The 14,969-nt window shown below is 42.9% G+C and overlaps 1 protein-coding gene across 2 annotated transcripts in view; it reads left to right on the forward strand.

Annotated features, from left to right (window-relative positions):
- POP1 (POP1 ribonuclease P/MRP subunit) overlaps positions 1-14,969 on the forward strand; it is a 36,481-nt gene that overhangs the window by 4,737 nt on the left and 16,775 nt on the right. For both annotated transcript variants that reach the window (XM_090040408.1, XM_090040409.1), the window contains exons 4-11: positions 872-1,047; positions 3,858-4,106; positions 4,674-4,761; positions 5,906-6,093; positions 6,857-7,107; positions 7,248-7,341; positions 8,133-8,244; positions 10,010-10,129. In XM_090040408.1, the coding sequence (XP_089896534.1) occupies positions 872-1,047; positions 3,858-4,106; positions 4,674-4,761; positions 5,906-6,093; positions 6,857-7,107; positions 7,248-7,341; positions 8,133-8,244; positions 10,010-10,129 (1,278 nt within the window). The remainder of the gene's footprint in view (positions 1-871; positions 1,048-3,857; positions 4,107-4,673; positions 4,762-5,905; positions 6,094-6,856; positions 7,108-7,247; positions 7,342-8,132; positions 8,245-10,009; positions 10,130-14,969) is intronic.

Here is a 14,969-nt window from a genome sequence, read left to right on the forward strand (position 1 = left end):
CAAGCCCATTGGCTTATTCAACTGCTGATACCGCAGCAGGGTCTGCCCAGCCTGGCCTCTGAAGCGGTGAGCAGCGGGTGAGGTGATGGGCATCATCCTGTCACAGCTTCCCGGAGCAAGCCCCTTCCTGAGGGTGGTGGTGGTGCGCTTTGGGACCAACAGAGCTGCTGTGGAGGATGGCGGCATTGCAGGGGCATGGCCAGGCAGGGCTCCGTGCGGGTGGGGGGTAGGGATGGGGGTTATTCCTCTGGCCTCCAGCAATGGAACAGCTGAGAGCCTATTCCAGGCATGAAGCAAATGTTGCAGCAACAGTTGGCAGACCCGGCTGCTAGTGTGGGGTACAGGGGAAACTAACTCTCCCCCCTGCCCTGCTCTGCCTCAGGGGCTGTGGTGCCTGGTGCTGCAGCAGCAAGGGGCAGGGAGCATCAAGCAGATGCAGCTCTGATCCCTGCCGGTGGCACAGGGAGGGGGGGATCGCTGGCCAGTTCAGCCCGGGTTGGTCATGACCCACCCTCCCAGCATAGCTTCCCTGCAGCTGAGGGTGCACCTCAGCTGCAGGCATGTGCCTGGATTGCCTCAGTCCAGAGTGAATGTTTGTTAAGGTACAAACCGATTCAGCCTAGGCATGTTAAACTAACCTGCAAAGGTTGAATCAATTCAGGCTCTGGCTTTTTGAATGTCTGTCCCTAGCCTTTAGGCTGACTAGTGGAGAAAGCAATATTCTTGCATCATTCACTACACTTTTGTGCTTCTAAATTATTAATTCAGTAATTAAAACTACACTGCAACAAAGTCAATTTCCTTACTTAATTCTGCTTCCATTTATTTTTAACAATTCTGCATGCACAACAAATGGTTCTCTTCATTCCAGCATCTACTTTTGCTCAAGCCCGTGCTGCTGAAATCAGTGCTATGTTGAAGGCAGTGGCACAGAAGTCTTCCAATTCACTGGTGTTCCAGACTCTACCTAGGCACATGCGAAGACGAGCTATGAGCCATAATGTCAAACGCCTCCCCAGACGGCTCCGTGAGACTGCCAGAAAAGAGGTGCAAGTTCATCTTAAATCATTTGCTACCCAAATGTGATGCATTCAAATAATGTATTATATACTTTGTTGCTCTTGCATATGATTCTTCAGATTTTATTTCTATCACTATTGAGTAATTTTACTGAATATGTGTTGTGAATAACTTAAGCCTGACTAGTTTAAAGGTGAGACACTTTTTTCTCTATGGCCTTCATCAGTTGCTTAAATGATTAATAGTTTCTCTCTCAAAAGAGCTGAACTTGGTAAGATGACCAGTTCTGAAGAGATAAAAGATTGCTCTTATGCATAGAGTATGTACACTCTTCCATGGTCTATTAGGTTCCAGGCTTCTTCAACCTTTCTTTCTCCATCATGTTTTTGAATCTTTTGCCATTGTTTACTGCCTGTGGACTTTGAATCTTAAAATGTAAATCTAAAGCTACGCAGGACTGTAGCTGGATGAAATTGAATTACTTCCCTGGTCTATCATGCGACACTCCTGTTAATAACTTCCAAACTGAGATTTGCCCCTTTTTTTGCAGTATCATATTGTTTATTCATTGAGTCTAACTCCTCTTTAATCTTGGTCCTTTTCTAAAGCACTTCAGCCTACCAATTAGCAATTTATTTCACACTTTTTATTTGTGAATGAAACCTTTCTATCCTAAGAGTTATATTTTGCACTTCATCTTGTTAAGTTCAGTAAAACTGCAGCAGTAGTCTGCAGTCATCAGGATCAACTTGAATTTTCATCTGATTCTCCAAAGTGCTTGCAGTTCTTTTCTGGAATGTCAGCTGCACTTTTTATAAGTGTACTTTCTATTCCAAAGGTTACAAAGATACAGTCTAAGTTATCCAGCCCATGGTGTGGGGAGCAGTGGCAGCATTAATTGCCATGGCTCCTGGAGCCATAGCAGTTAATGCTGCTCTTACTCATTCTGCCATGAATTTCCAGACCTGTAAGGAGTACCATGTGCTGACATATGTGGTGCATGGAGCTGCCTCATCTGGCACACAGGGCTGTCTGTGGAGCTGGAAATTTGGTGGGGAGGAGTGGTGACTGCGTAAGGGAAAGGGGTTAGGGTGGCACTTGTGGAGCGTGTGGACCTACTTTGTGATACACCTGTTAAAGGTTAGCCCCGCTGGTTTAAAAGTTGTTCAATCCCTACAAATCCATGTAATCTACAGGTTTTTTTAACATTGACTAGTAAATTTTCAAATCTATGTTTAAAGTTACAGTAGCTGTTCCTCTTCCTTTCTCTCTGTACAGATAGGTGCTGTGTTTGCCCTTTCCATGTGATTTTAGACATCTTTCTTGTTCTTGAAGATAATCACGAAATTCTAGAATCTAGCCCATTAGCCAGTCACTGGTGTTTTTCATTATCTGCGCTCTTTTACCCCCAGTCTACTTCAAAGTTAGCTTAAAGCCCTCCTCACTAGGTTAATGGATGGATAGTCTTTGACACTTCTTCCCTTTTTTTGCCACATGGAATTTCCCAGCAGTCCTTCGTGGAATACCATCTTACGGTCAAGAAAGCAAAAATCTTCCTGTCAATATTATTATGTTGCATTGCATTGACCTCCAGTGTAGATCTGTGCCCTTACATCAGTGGAGAAGAACCAGAACATCCAGAGACTCAGAACCAAAGGAGGGTGACTTCTTTCACTTTGACTCCTAGAGCCTTGTAGTTGCTTTTAATCAGGGTCACGCATGCCGGTATTACTGCCCACATGAATATAGTAGTGGTCAGAGGGCCTCGGCCAGCTTTTTGTGATTGAGTCTGAGTTTTGGCCTCAAGTAGACAGTCTACTTCCCATCATAGTGGGTTCAGTCATGAGATGCCTCCATGTCTCAGAGGAGTCCGATCACTGACATAATTTCTTTTTTGGGGGAGCAAGGTGATACGACTCTCCCACTCTTTGGAACACCTGGCTTCTTTCTCCTAACTGTTGGAAGTCCTTTTCTTTTTTTGGTTCTGAGGCTACATAGGGATTCTTGATGCGTAGCAGATGTGAATGGGTGTAAGGCATTGTTTTCTACACAGAATGGAGCACTTGGTTCTTCTTCCCAGTTTTGTTGCAGTCCTCTTGAGCTGAGTAACTTCCTTCAAGTTGGGCATTTGCAGAGGCATCCTACTGAAGTAATCTTTCTTCTGTTGCTTCATTTACCAGGTTCCCCAAGGCCTCCAGCAGCAGGCACCTGTCATACTACTGCCTGTTGTCTTCCTTCAGCAGGAACTTGCAAGTTCCCAACAAGTGAAGACCAAAACCTGGCTGGAGAAATAGCCTAGGCTTGTCACAATGTATTTTAATCCCTATGAAAATTTAGAAGCATGTATCTTGTACATATTTTTCCAATAAATTTGCTGCTTGTGAAAGTGACATTTACCTAGTGCTTCCTGCAGCCAGAATCATAGAGAATTCCTTGTTCTGGTCTGTTGATATACTGACGCAATATCTCAGTTCTTTCTGGACTTGGATGTCTTCAGTTGATGTGTGGAGTAATTTGCCTGTTGCTGAAGATTATGCTTAGTCTCAAAAAACATCCTCTCCACCCTGTTAAAATTGTAAATTTGGCTCTTTAACGAAAACTTCCCTTAGTGATGGACAAATTCTAGTATTATGTTTGTGCGTGAAATAGGGAAGTATTGGTCTCCCCAAAATTAAAACATTGCATGGTTTCTTTTAAATAATTGTGTACTGTATGTTTAGCATTTAAATATGTTAGCATGCCATAATATATCCTCTGATCTAGAACAGGCCTTTTCTTCTACATTAACTTGCCCTTTCAAGCTTGTCACTAGAATATTGACTGTTCTGGAAATGCAGGCCGAGAAAGCTGTACATCAGAAAAAAGAGCATTCAAAGAGTAAATGCCGCAAAGCTCGAAGACGCCACATAAATCTGGTGCTGGAATTTAATCGCAGGCAAAAGAAGAATATCTGGTTGGAAACACATATTTGGCATGCCAAAAGATTTCACATGGTGAAGAAATGGGGATACTGTTTAGGAGATAAGCCCACTATTAAGAGCTATCGGGCTTGCTATCGAGCCATGGCAAAACACTGCCTTCTTCAGGTACCATGTTTGCATCTCTTTTGTTTGTTACCTTGCCCAGGTGGTGATTTAACTCACCATTAAATTATAATAGAAGTCTTGTCATCTCTTTGTGGGCACTATTGTGGCAAAATTTGGATTGTGTACTAGTGTTAATGCTGAATGTTATGAAATGGCCTTAGGGTAGAAAATGCTTGGAAAGAGAGAATTGGATTGATAAACCTTTGCAGGAAAAAACTACACTTGAGAGATTTTGTTTTGAAATAGTGGTTCTTCTATTACATCATAAACATTAGGAGACTAAAGAAAACCTAGGCCAGCATTTTGAACAGGATGTTGTCATTGGTCGACACTCTGTCACCTAACCTTTTTGCTCTGTTGGTTTGATACCAGACAGTTTGGGAATTACCAGAGGCAGGTTAACATTTAAAAGAAAAACAATAGCAATGAAAACAATGACCAGTGTTTCTTTGAATACAGTTGATAAGCTGTTGTTCTTTACGAAAGCCTTAAAGGTTATGTAGCATATTCCTGCCAGGATTCACTTTTAAAAGCTATTCTCACTTTGACGTTTTATCATTATTTCAGGACTTATCATACTACTGTTGCCTAGAGTTAAAGGGAAAAGAGGAAGAGCTTTTAAAGGTGCTTGCTCGTATGTGTAGCAAAGATACAGGTAAAAACTGACTCAAAAATTATTATTTTTTTTTTAAATACAGTACAGGCAAAGAGTCTGAACTGAATTGGTGTTACAAAACTAAAAAGTAATCTTTGAATTCAAGCAAGAACTTGGAAAAACTCTTCTGTACATTTGGCTGAAGGAAAGCGGATGAGTATCAGGGCTAGCACCCCATGAACAAGTCTATATTTGGGATCTTTGCACTGAATAGGGGAGTTTTAATGTGCTTCATTCCAGAACCAGGCCTTCCCAGTTTCAACTGTTTGTTAATAGTCTTGTTCATTGCATGGCCCATTTTGGCTACTGGTCCTGGTGGCCCATTTGTAGTAGGGGTGCACTGGTAGAGATTTTTGGGGCCGATACCAATAGCCAATTTTCTAAGGTATATCAGCCAATACTGATCTGATTTCCCATACGCTGCTCTTCAGCTTGGAGGTGTGGGGGGTGCAGATCAAGGCCCGTGCAGTGAGGCAGGGAATAGGGCTGGGGCAGGCGCTGACCAGCCGGAGTGGGGAGGGGCACGGGACAGAGCCGCAAGTGGCTTGTCCAGGGGGTGTGTGCCCCTGGATCTGTGCAGCATGATGCAAGCTGCAGCTGTGGGAGGCACGGCTCGTCGGGGTGGCACAGGAAGGGGGGTGGCTGCCACTGCTGTGCACAGCTCATCCAGTGCTCGTGTGGCGGCTCCCGCTGCTTGTCCAGGAGGGCATGGGGGGGTGGGTTGTGCCCACAGATCTGCGCGGTTGGGAAGAGCCCAGCCTCCTTGATGAGCTGTGCTTCTGTCCCACACCCGCCATGGCTGGGCAGCCCCTACCCAAACCCCACACCCTCCCTCACTGCAGTGGCCTTGATCTGCTCCCCCCTTCCCCTTCCACTGCACCAGACTTATCAGCTGCACACAGCATTCCACACTGCCAGCTCTGCTTCTCACTGCCTACCTGCTATGCTGCAGCTGCATGCACACATGGGCATTTATTGGACAAATTATTGGCTCTATTGGACCAATTTCCGATACAGAAAATTTTCTTTATATCAGTGCTGATCTGATATTGGACCCATGTATCAGTGCACCTCTAATCTGTAGAAAATGTCTGAAATAAGCCGATATTGCTAGCTCTTTTTTAAATGCTTTTTTGTACTTTAGGACCAACTTTTGCAGCTGTGCCTTGCCTGTCTGGAAGGCATCAGGGCTCCCTGGTTCTCTACCAGGCAGATCGGTATCCTGAGGACCTGCTTGGCCCCATTACATTCATTTGGAAACCTAAAGTTGGGTGTGGTCTTGGTTCTGAAAATAGGCAGTTGTGGATCTGGATGCATCCAACTCTTAAACAGGTATCTTTTCCTGATACTCTTGCTCTGGGGTTGAACTTCAGGATCTTTTTTCTCTCTGAAATATTCTCTGGAAGATATCTGAAATACAGTAGTCTTCTGACAGACCTGGGAAAACTGAATGTAGTACATTGGCATAGGAAGAAAAATAAAACCATTACCATTTTCACCTTGTTCACTAAACAAAAATACAATGCTGTTTTTTTCATACAAGCTGCACATTTGTTTTTGGTGAAAACCTTTAAAACACTTTCTGTATTTCTTCAATTTTGTTGTAATATCTTGTAAATGCAGTTTTTGCTTTGTTGTATGATGACACCTGATGGGTTTTTTTTCTCTTATATGGAGATCAGGGACCTCTTGATCAGTTTTTGTGGCCTTGCACTCAATTTAAAGGCTTATTTGTTTGTTAACAACCTTTACAATATTTGCAATTTATCTTTACCAGTCCAATCCTGATCTGAAAATTTTCTGTGAAAATTGCATACAGAGTCCCTTTCATATGCAGTGGCTATGGATTTAGAACCTGATTCAAAGTCCATCATACTGTGTAGACAACATTAATTTCAAGCTTGTATCAAGTTCTTAGTATTATACATTCAGGAATTAATGGTGAGTCACTAACTTTGTGGAATTGGGGCCAGGCCCTCAAAACAGATGGAAAGATAACACAGGATCAGAATTTTAAAATGATACTTTAGGATTTTGTCTAACAAATGAATTGCTAATTTCTTTAATCCTGATTCAGTATTACATTTTTCTTTAGGACATATTGACTGAACTAAAAGCAGTTTTTAAGTGTTCAGAGCCTGTAGTAACTTGTATCCCAGAAACAGTCACAGCATTGCCTCATGAGGAAGAACCAACAGATGTAACTAGAAGCATTGGCAAGAAAAGAAAGAGGGAAGACAAAGAAGGAGAAAAGACTGTGCCAGTGAAAAAGATCATCGGTGATGGAACCAGAGATCCACTTAAATCATACTGCTGGACATCACAAAATACTGGTATTGTAATAAGGTATGTTTATACTGTACCAGAAACGTACAAACTTAGATTCATGTTCAGTATTTTGCTCTCAAGTGCACAAGTTGCATGAATAAACACTTTAATGTTCCAATGTGTCTAACTCTTTTTTCTTTATTTCTTTTCTTTCTCAGTGATTTGACCATGGAGATTCTCAGATATCGCCTGGTTGGCCCATTCTCTCACTGTGTTCTTACAGAGGCACTGAGTGCTGCCTTGGTCCAAACTGTAAGGCATTTTACATGTTTTATGGAAATTAAGCTGCACCACTAGAGTAGTCATATCCTAATGTACAGATTTTTAAGGCCAGCTTTTAGATCATCTAGCGTGTGTATAAAAAGTGCCATAGAACTTCCCCCAGGTAGTCTTGTAGTGAACCAGATAACTTGTTTGCCTAAATCATAACATTTTGAAAAGCATTCAGTCTTGATTTGAGGGATATTGGAGTTTAAAAAAATGCTTTATCATGGTAAAGCAAGCTCTCAACTTTTTCAGTGCAATGGTGTGCTGAAACCCTTGTAAGAGCACCAACTGATTCCACGTCCACTTAAGTATATTGTTAAAGTGAATGTGGACAAAAACTTTTGAAAAAAGTTATTACCATCTGAACCAAATATCCAACTCTGCAGACTCTTGCCTTCCTGCGTTATTTTGGCACATGCTACACAGTATAGACCTATCATTGTTTGCACATCTTTTGGTATTTATAGTAAATGAGATCAGGTGTTATTTAAAATGGGATTTCCGGTAAGGAGCCACCTGGTCAAAGATGAGAACAGCTGTTTTTTTTTTCTTTGTTTAGTTTTGGAATAAAGTTTAGGAGTACTGGAAAATGCAGTACAATGGGACTGAATTCCATTTTTATTTCTTGGACATTAGTAATGATAGAGTTTCCATTTTTTTAGCTTACCACAAAGAAAGTTTGCTTTGAAACAGTCATTTTGTATTAACACATAAATATAGATGCAGATGAGTCACTTAATTTCTTTTTGGTTTAATTGCATTAAATCATTTTTTAGGAGATGGCAGATGCAGAAACAGAACTTAACAGCTGGTGGGTTGAAAACTGCAGGAAATCCGAGGGTCTTTCTCTTCATCTACATCAAAAGAACATCTTTGAGTTATTACAAGGTATGTAGTAGAAAAGTGAGTGGGGAGACATTAACAGAGAACTCTTCAAACTTGTAGCTTAAAAGGTGTCCTGGGGTACCAATAACAGAGTTCCATAGGAAAATCTCTTCTGCCTTTGTCTCAGTCACTGAGGAATGAGTAGCAGTTCTTTCTACCAAAAAAAAAAAGTTGCAAAAGGATGGATATATTAATTACTTTGGTCTATTCTCTTAAAGGAATGAAATGTTAAAAATTTATCATCATTTCAGTTTGTAAAAGGTTTGTGGTAGCTTATTTTAGCTTGCTAGCAAAATAAAAGTTAGCTATTGCAGGAATGTAGCTAGGTCTGCACAGAGTTACACTGATACTGAAATATATTTTAATTTCCAAATTACAAAAATAATGCAAACTGAGACGTTGAGGGAGTATATAGAAGAAGTGTTTAAATTGGATGGCATTTTCAAATTGTACCATAATTTATAATGAAAGCAATGCCTTTTGCTCTGTAAGTATATTGCTTGGAATAAATTAAACAAAAATTTTTTAATGCAGTGACTTAGATTTAAGATTGTTCCACTACCTTTCCCATCAACACAGGCGTCCAAAATTAACACAATAAGAGTGAAAATAGACCCTTGGGGCGCTGACAGATGTGCAGCCCCCTGCTCTAACTCATGGCGCTTCACAGAGAGAAGGTCACTGGGGGTAATTGAGCTTCACTTTGCCTGCAGCCTCTCTTCCCTAGTGTGCCCCCTACCCCCAGCTCTGCTGTTGTCTATAGGAGAGGGAGCTCTGGGTTGGGGTTTGCCCAGCCTGACCTGGAGCAGGGAGGGAGCTGGCGGGGGGACCACAAAGCAGGAGAGGCTCTGATCCACCTGCCCCCATTCCAACTCAGACTGGGCAAACCCCAGCCCAGAGTTCCCTCCCCTCCCTTTTCCCCACTTCCATCCTGTAGACAGCCCTGGGGGTGGGCTTACATCAGTCCAGCCCTGATCATGTATAGAGACTAACAAGTTAATGAAGGTCCTCTGCCTTGGAGCACCTTCATTAGATGAGAGTTAATTTGTTGCATGATCAGCCACTTCAAAGTGCTCTGCAGCCACGCACTTCTGTCAGGGCATGGCTGTAGAGCCAGTTCAGGGGGCCTATCGCACAACAAATATCACTTCTGTCAGTGCACTCAGAGACGGATAGAGTTGGACACTCAGTTTCAGCCTCTATTATTTCCTCTTCCCTCCCCTCCCCATTGCTGGTTTTATCTACATTTTTGTTCCGAATAAGTCGGATTTGCTTTATATAATTTATATACAAAACATACAGCTGGCAGTAGTGCAACACTGATGCATATGAAGATCTGGCCCTAAAAAAGTTATTTCTGAGATGTGATGGGTGGGTGAAATTTGGCATTTGCTTAGTAAGAGGAAGTAAACTAGAGATTGGGCAGAATTTCAAAAAGGAGTGTTTTTTATATTTTTTTTCTGTGAAATTAAGTGTTTTTTACTTAAAAGGAATTGAACATTCTGTAAAGAGTAGTTAAGCCAAAGTTGGAGGACAAATGCAGTTGTGAATGTTCAGAAGTGAAGTTGTTCTTTCTCTAAATGCAAGTGTCAGTGTAATTGTAATAACACATGCTGTTGTCTCTCCACTATTGGGCATTTATCTCATTGATAATGACTCTTCAGAATATAATTAAGTTGTATGATGCTTTGCAGACCTACAGAAGTGTCTAGGTCCCTTGTTTGTCTCAGTCCAGGATTATAATGATGTCCTTGTGTGTATTTTAAAGGGATAAGCTCACCAGCTGAACTTCCAGCAGGTACAATATTGGGCCTGACTGTGGGGGACCCTCGAGTGAATTTGCCAAAAAAGAGGTTAAAAGCCATGCCGAATCCAGAAAAATATCAAGGTAAAGTGCCTCCTTCATGCTGTGGCTCTGCCAGAACAGGAGAGGGCAAAAGACTTAAATTACTCTCTGTTCCTTGATTTTCACACAGTGTAGCTTTTTTACGCATAATGTTCTACCATTCCTTTTGGACAGTCACATTTGAAACCTTTCCTTTATTCTTTCAGCCACAGAGAAGAACAGAACTATGTAGCTCTAAGGATAGCATAGGTGAGGAAGGGACTTGCACCAAAGCTGGTCTTGTGCTCAATGGAAGCCTCTGTCTAATCATACAGATGATCCAGGTTCGAATCCTGGCAAGGCCAACCAGGTGCTAAAAGCTGTAGCGCTGGCAGTTGCTGTTGTGCTTTGATCATAGTGACCCCAATGAATCTACTAGTACAGATAAAATAATTCCATTTTAAAATAGCTGCATGCTGGAAGTTCTAACTCAACTGCAGAGAGTTCCTCTATGGATAGTAATAAGTAACAAGTAGGGGGAAAGGCTAAGCATGTTTGAAAGACTTCTATACAGCTTCAAAAGCTTTCAGTTTCTGAGTGTAAAATACACTTACAACTGACATGCTGTAGCACAGTTCAGACTGTTGAAAAGTGTGTGAAGATGAACACACGATTAAGGACATTGTAGTAGAGTTGGACAAAAAATAATAAAACACTGCCATGCCCTTTGTTTCCCTGTTGGATAGATAGCAATAAGCTATTTAATAGCAAAGGAGAAAGAAGAGCCCAGAGACTTGGGAATCTTTTCTTTGTTTAACAGGTTTTTCTCTAAAATAAGGTTCTCTTTCTGCCATTTAGACCAGGTTAATTTTCCAGTTCCCTGCATCCAGACTTTCTCCTTTTAGGATCACTGTACAACTTCTTCCCTACATAAGCCTACTTTTAAGTTCCCAGTGGCTATGGCTACATGAGACACTGACTGTGCAGTTATTTGGTACTTGTATAAGAGTTACTGCACAGTAGTGTTGCCAAGTGGCTTCTTTATGACACCTGCCTGTGCAGTGACCTAAGAGTACTGCTCAATAGTGTTGCATTGAGCTTGCTGCCATATGACTCTACTGCGCAGTCAACACATCATGTAGACATGACTAATCAGCTCATTTATATCTCTTTGATTTTTTTTTTTTAAACTTCATATCTGGGTTAGTTTCTCTCTTGCACAGTAGTCCTTCCATTACTCATCCTTCAAATCCCTCTTTGAAATAATGCTGTATCCCTGATCCTTACTTTGTAAATAAGTGAAACAATATAAACTAATCCAGCATGGATTATTTGCAAACACTTGTTTGGGGATGGAAAGGGGTTTGGCTGTTCTGAGAAACAACCTGCTACCACCATTCCTATTCTAGGAGTGAGCTCTTCACCACTTAGCGATGCCTACTGGAGGGTACTTTTAAGATAACCAGGAGTAAGCAGTCCAGCTGCTGAAGAGAAGCTCAGCTGCTACAACATGGGGAAAACTAGCACTAGTGTGCTTTCCTGCTCAGATGGAAAGGTCATAGTCCAGCAGTGGACTTTTAGAAGTAATTCCTGCCTTCACAGATTGCCAGATAAGCAGAAGAAAAGTACTTACACTCTCTTTTCTTCTCGGGTCAGGAACTAGAAACAGATCTCCTTAATACTGACTGTCCCAAGGATAGAGATAAGACTGACGGGCCTATAGTTGCTCGGGTCCTCTCTCTTCCCTTTTTTGAAGATGGGGACCACGTTAGCCATCTTCCAGTCATCCGGTACCTGGCCGGAGCACCACGAGCGCTCGTAAAGCTGTGCCAAGGGCCCTGCGATAACCTATTCTAGTAAAGATTTAAAAAATTATCCTGGACAGGTGCAGAGAGTGTGACAATGGACCTGTCAGTACCAGTTACGCAGGAATGGGAAGGGTTAAAAGGCCAAGCAGGGTAAAGCTTTTGCTTTTCCTAGGTCCCATCCTGAATGACTCCTAATGTCCATAGATGGGCAGGCTCTTTGTGTCCTGTCACACATCTGTTTGTGTGGGGATAATGTGGGATTCCTGTTCCTCTCTCCTACATTGGTAACTAGGGACTGGAGTACTTGTCACACACTTCCCACCTCAGTTTTTTTAGATGTTGGCTTGGAGAAGGGGCTCTTGACCCTATCCCATTCCCCTAAAATTACAGTAGGGGGCATTGTTGCTTTTTCCACCCTGAAACCTGTATAGCAGCTCATGGTGCTGTTTGCTCCCTGACCTTTCCCTGCTTTGATGGGCCTCCTTGGAACGTGGAAGACTGGAACATAGAATTCTCATACTAATTCGCACACAGAAAGCAACCCCACAGGGGATTACATTTGATCCAGGCACCTCACATAATCTTACAACTGTACTGTAGAGGTTAAGTTTCATAGTTGGTAGGATCAGAAGGGACCTAAGCAAATCATCTAGTCCGCCCCCCTGCCATGGGCAGGAAAGGATGCTGGGGTCAAATGACCCCAGCTAGGTCACTGTCTAGCCTCCTTTTGAAGACCCGCAGGGTAGGGGCAAGCACCACTTCCCTTGGATGTTGGTTCCAGCTCCTAGCTGCCCTGACAGTGAAGTAGTGCCTCCTATATCTAGCCTGAATCTACTCTCAGTCAACTTATGGCCATTGTTCCTTGTTATCCCCGGTAGTGCTTGGGGGAACAGGAACTGTCTCACTGTCTGCTGGTCCACCTTGGCAAGTTTATAGGCGGCCATCAGATCCCCTCTCAGCCTTCTTTGGTAGAGGCTGAATGTGTTCAGGTCCTGTAGCCTCTCCTTGTAGGGCCTACCCTGCTGCCCCCTAATCATGTGAGTGGCCCTCCTCTGGACCCTCTCGATGCTGTCCAGATCCCTCCTGAAATGTAGCACCCAGAACTGGACACAGTACTTCAACTGCGGTCTGACCAGTGTCACGTAGAGGGGGAGGATCACCTTGGACCTGCTCATGATGCATCTATGGATGCATGACAGAGTGCAGCTAGCCTTCCTGACCGTGTCCCCATATTGGCAGCCCATGTTCATCTTGGAATCAATAGTGACTCCAAGATCCTTCTCTGCCTCTGTGCTGACGAGAAGGGAGTTCCCCAGCCTGTAGGTATGCTGCTGGTTCTTCCTCCCCAGGTGCAACACCTTGCACTTGTCCGTATTGAAACTCATCCTATTCTCATCAGCCCACCTCTGCAACCTGTTGAGACCTAGTTGTAGCCTGTCCCTCTCTTCTAGCATGCTCACTTCTCCCCACATCTTAGTGTCATCCACGAACTTGAAGGTGCTTTTAACCCCCTCGTCCAAATTGCCAATTAAGATATTGAACAGTGCGGGCCCGAGGACCGAGCCCTAGGGACCCCCACTGCCCGCATCTCTCCAGGTCGAAAATGACTCATCCACCACTCTCTGGGTGCAGCCCTCCAGCTAATTTGCGACCCATCTGACTGTGTAGGTGTTGACACCACAGAAGCCTGATTTTTAATGATGGGGTGAGAGACAGTGTCGAAGATCTTCCTAAAGTCCAGGAAGACTACATCTACCATGACACTTTGGCTGGTTGCTGGTCTAGAAACCTGTCTAGAAATGAACGTTTGTACCTGGCTTTAGATAATCAGCAGGTACTAAAAATACATGCACTGACAGGTCTCGATATTGGTCTTATGCATTTAAGTTTTCTTAGTGGCTTTCTCAAACTTAGCACCCAAAAATAGTTTTGTAATTTTTTTGAAGGATAGTTAAGAGCTTCTTCTTAGGGATAAAATAAACTCCACAATTTATGCTATTGCAAGGAAGTTTTAAGTGGATCTTTCAAGTATTGCCTTTCTCAGGAGCTGAGAAGAAATAAAATAACTTTGAATGCCTTCAGTTCAACAAGTCATTTCTGTACTAGGGGTGTTCAAAGCGGGCAGTATTCAATTTGGATTTGGCCTGATTTGTGGGACAGTGATTTGATTTGCTGATTCAGATCACTGTCCCGATTCTGAAGATTCAATTCTGATTCAGCGAATCAGTGATTCGGCCACAGACACATTGTTACATATTTTTTTCTACGTAACTTGAGGTACCAGGCATGGGTTGTGAACACTGAGATGGTGGGGTGAATGGAGCATCCCACAGGAGCGTGGTGGGGGGTCCCCCACACTCTCGGCAGTGGACCCAGGAGTGGACTGGAAGTACTTCTGGTCCACTTCCGGGTCCGCTGCTGAGTGTGCTGTGGACACCCACCGCCGCACGCTCCCGTGGGACACTCCATTTGCCCCACCATCTGTGTTCACAATCCACGCCTTGTATCTCAAGGTATGTAGAAAAAACATAAAGCTGTGTGTATGGCTGAATCGTTGAATCTCTCTGAATTGAATTGGAGGCTTCTGATTTGATTCAGAGAGATTAATGGGTCTCCTGATTTGCTGCCGAATCAGGCAAAATCTCCAAATCAAATCAGTGACTGAAGCTTTGCAAGGCCCTATTCTATACCAAATCCTCAACCTTGAATATGGAAACTGTTTTCATAACCGCAACTTAAATGTTTTAACTGGAATATCACTTGCTTTGTGACCAGCCAATTAGAGCATATTTGTTAAATATAAACATCCATTTAGCTCCTTGGAAACAGAAACATCTGCCAAAGATGTACTGTATTTACCTGAATGTAAGATGGCCCTGAATTGAAGATGACTCTCCAATAGCTAGATTCTATTCATGGAAAAAGTATATACTTTAAAAAAAAAAATGCCGTATAGAATCTAATTATTGGAGGACTGGGGCAGGCTATGAGAAGGGGAAGTAATGGGATCAGGTGGTAGAGGGACAGGCAGTAGAAGTGGTGGGGGGAGGCAGTAAGGGGCAAGTGCCACATACCACCCTTGTGCCTGCCTCTTG

This window comes from Crocodylus siamensis, chromosome 3, assembly GCF_052110815.1.
Source record: "Crocodylus siamensis isolate JL-2025a chromosome 3, ASM5211081v1, whole genome shotgun sequence".
Taxonomy (NCBI): domain Eukaryota; kingdom Metazoa; phylum Chordata; order Crocodylia; family Crocodylidae; genus Crocodylus; species Crocodylus siamensis.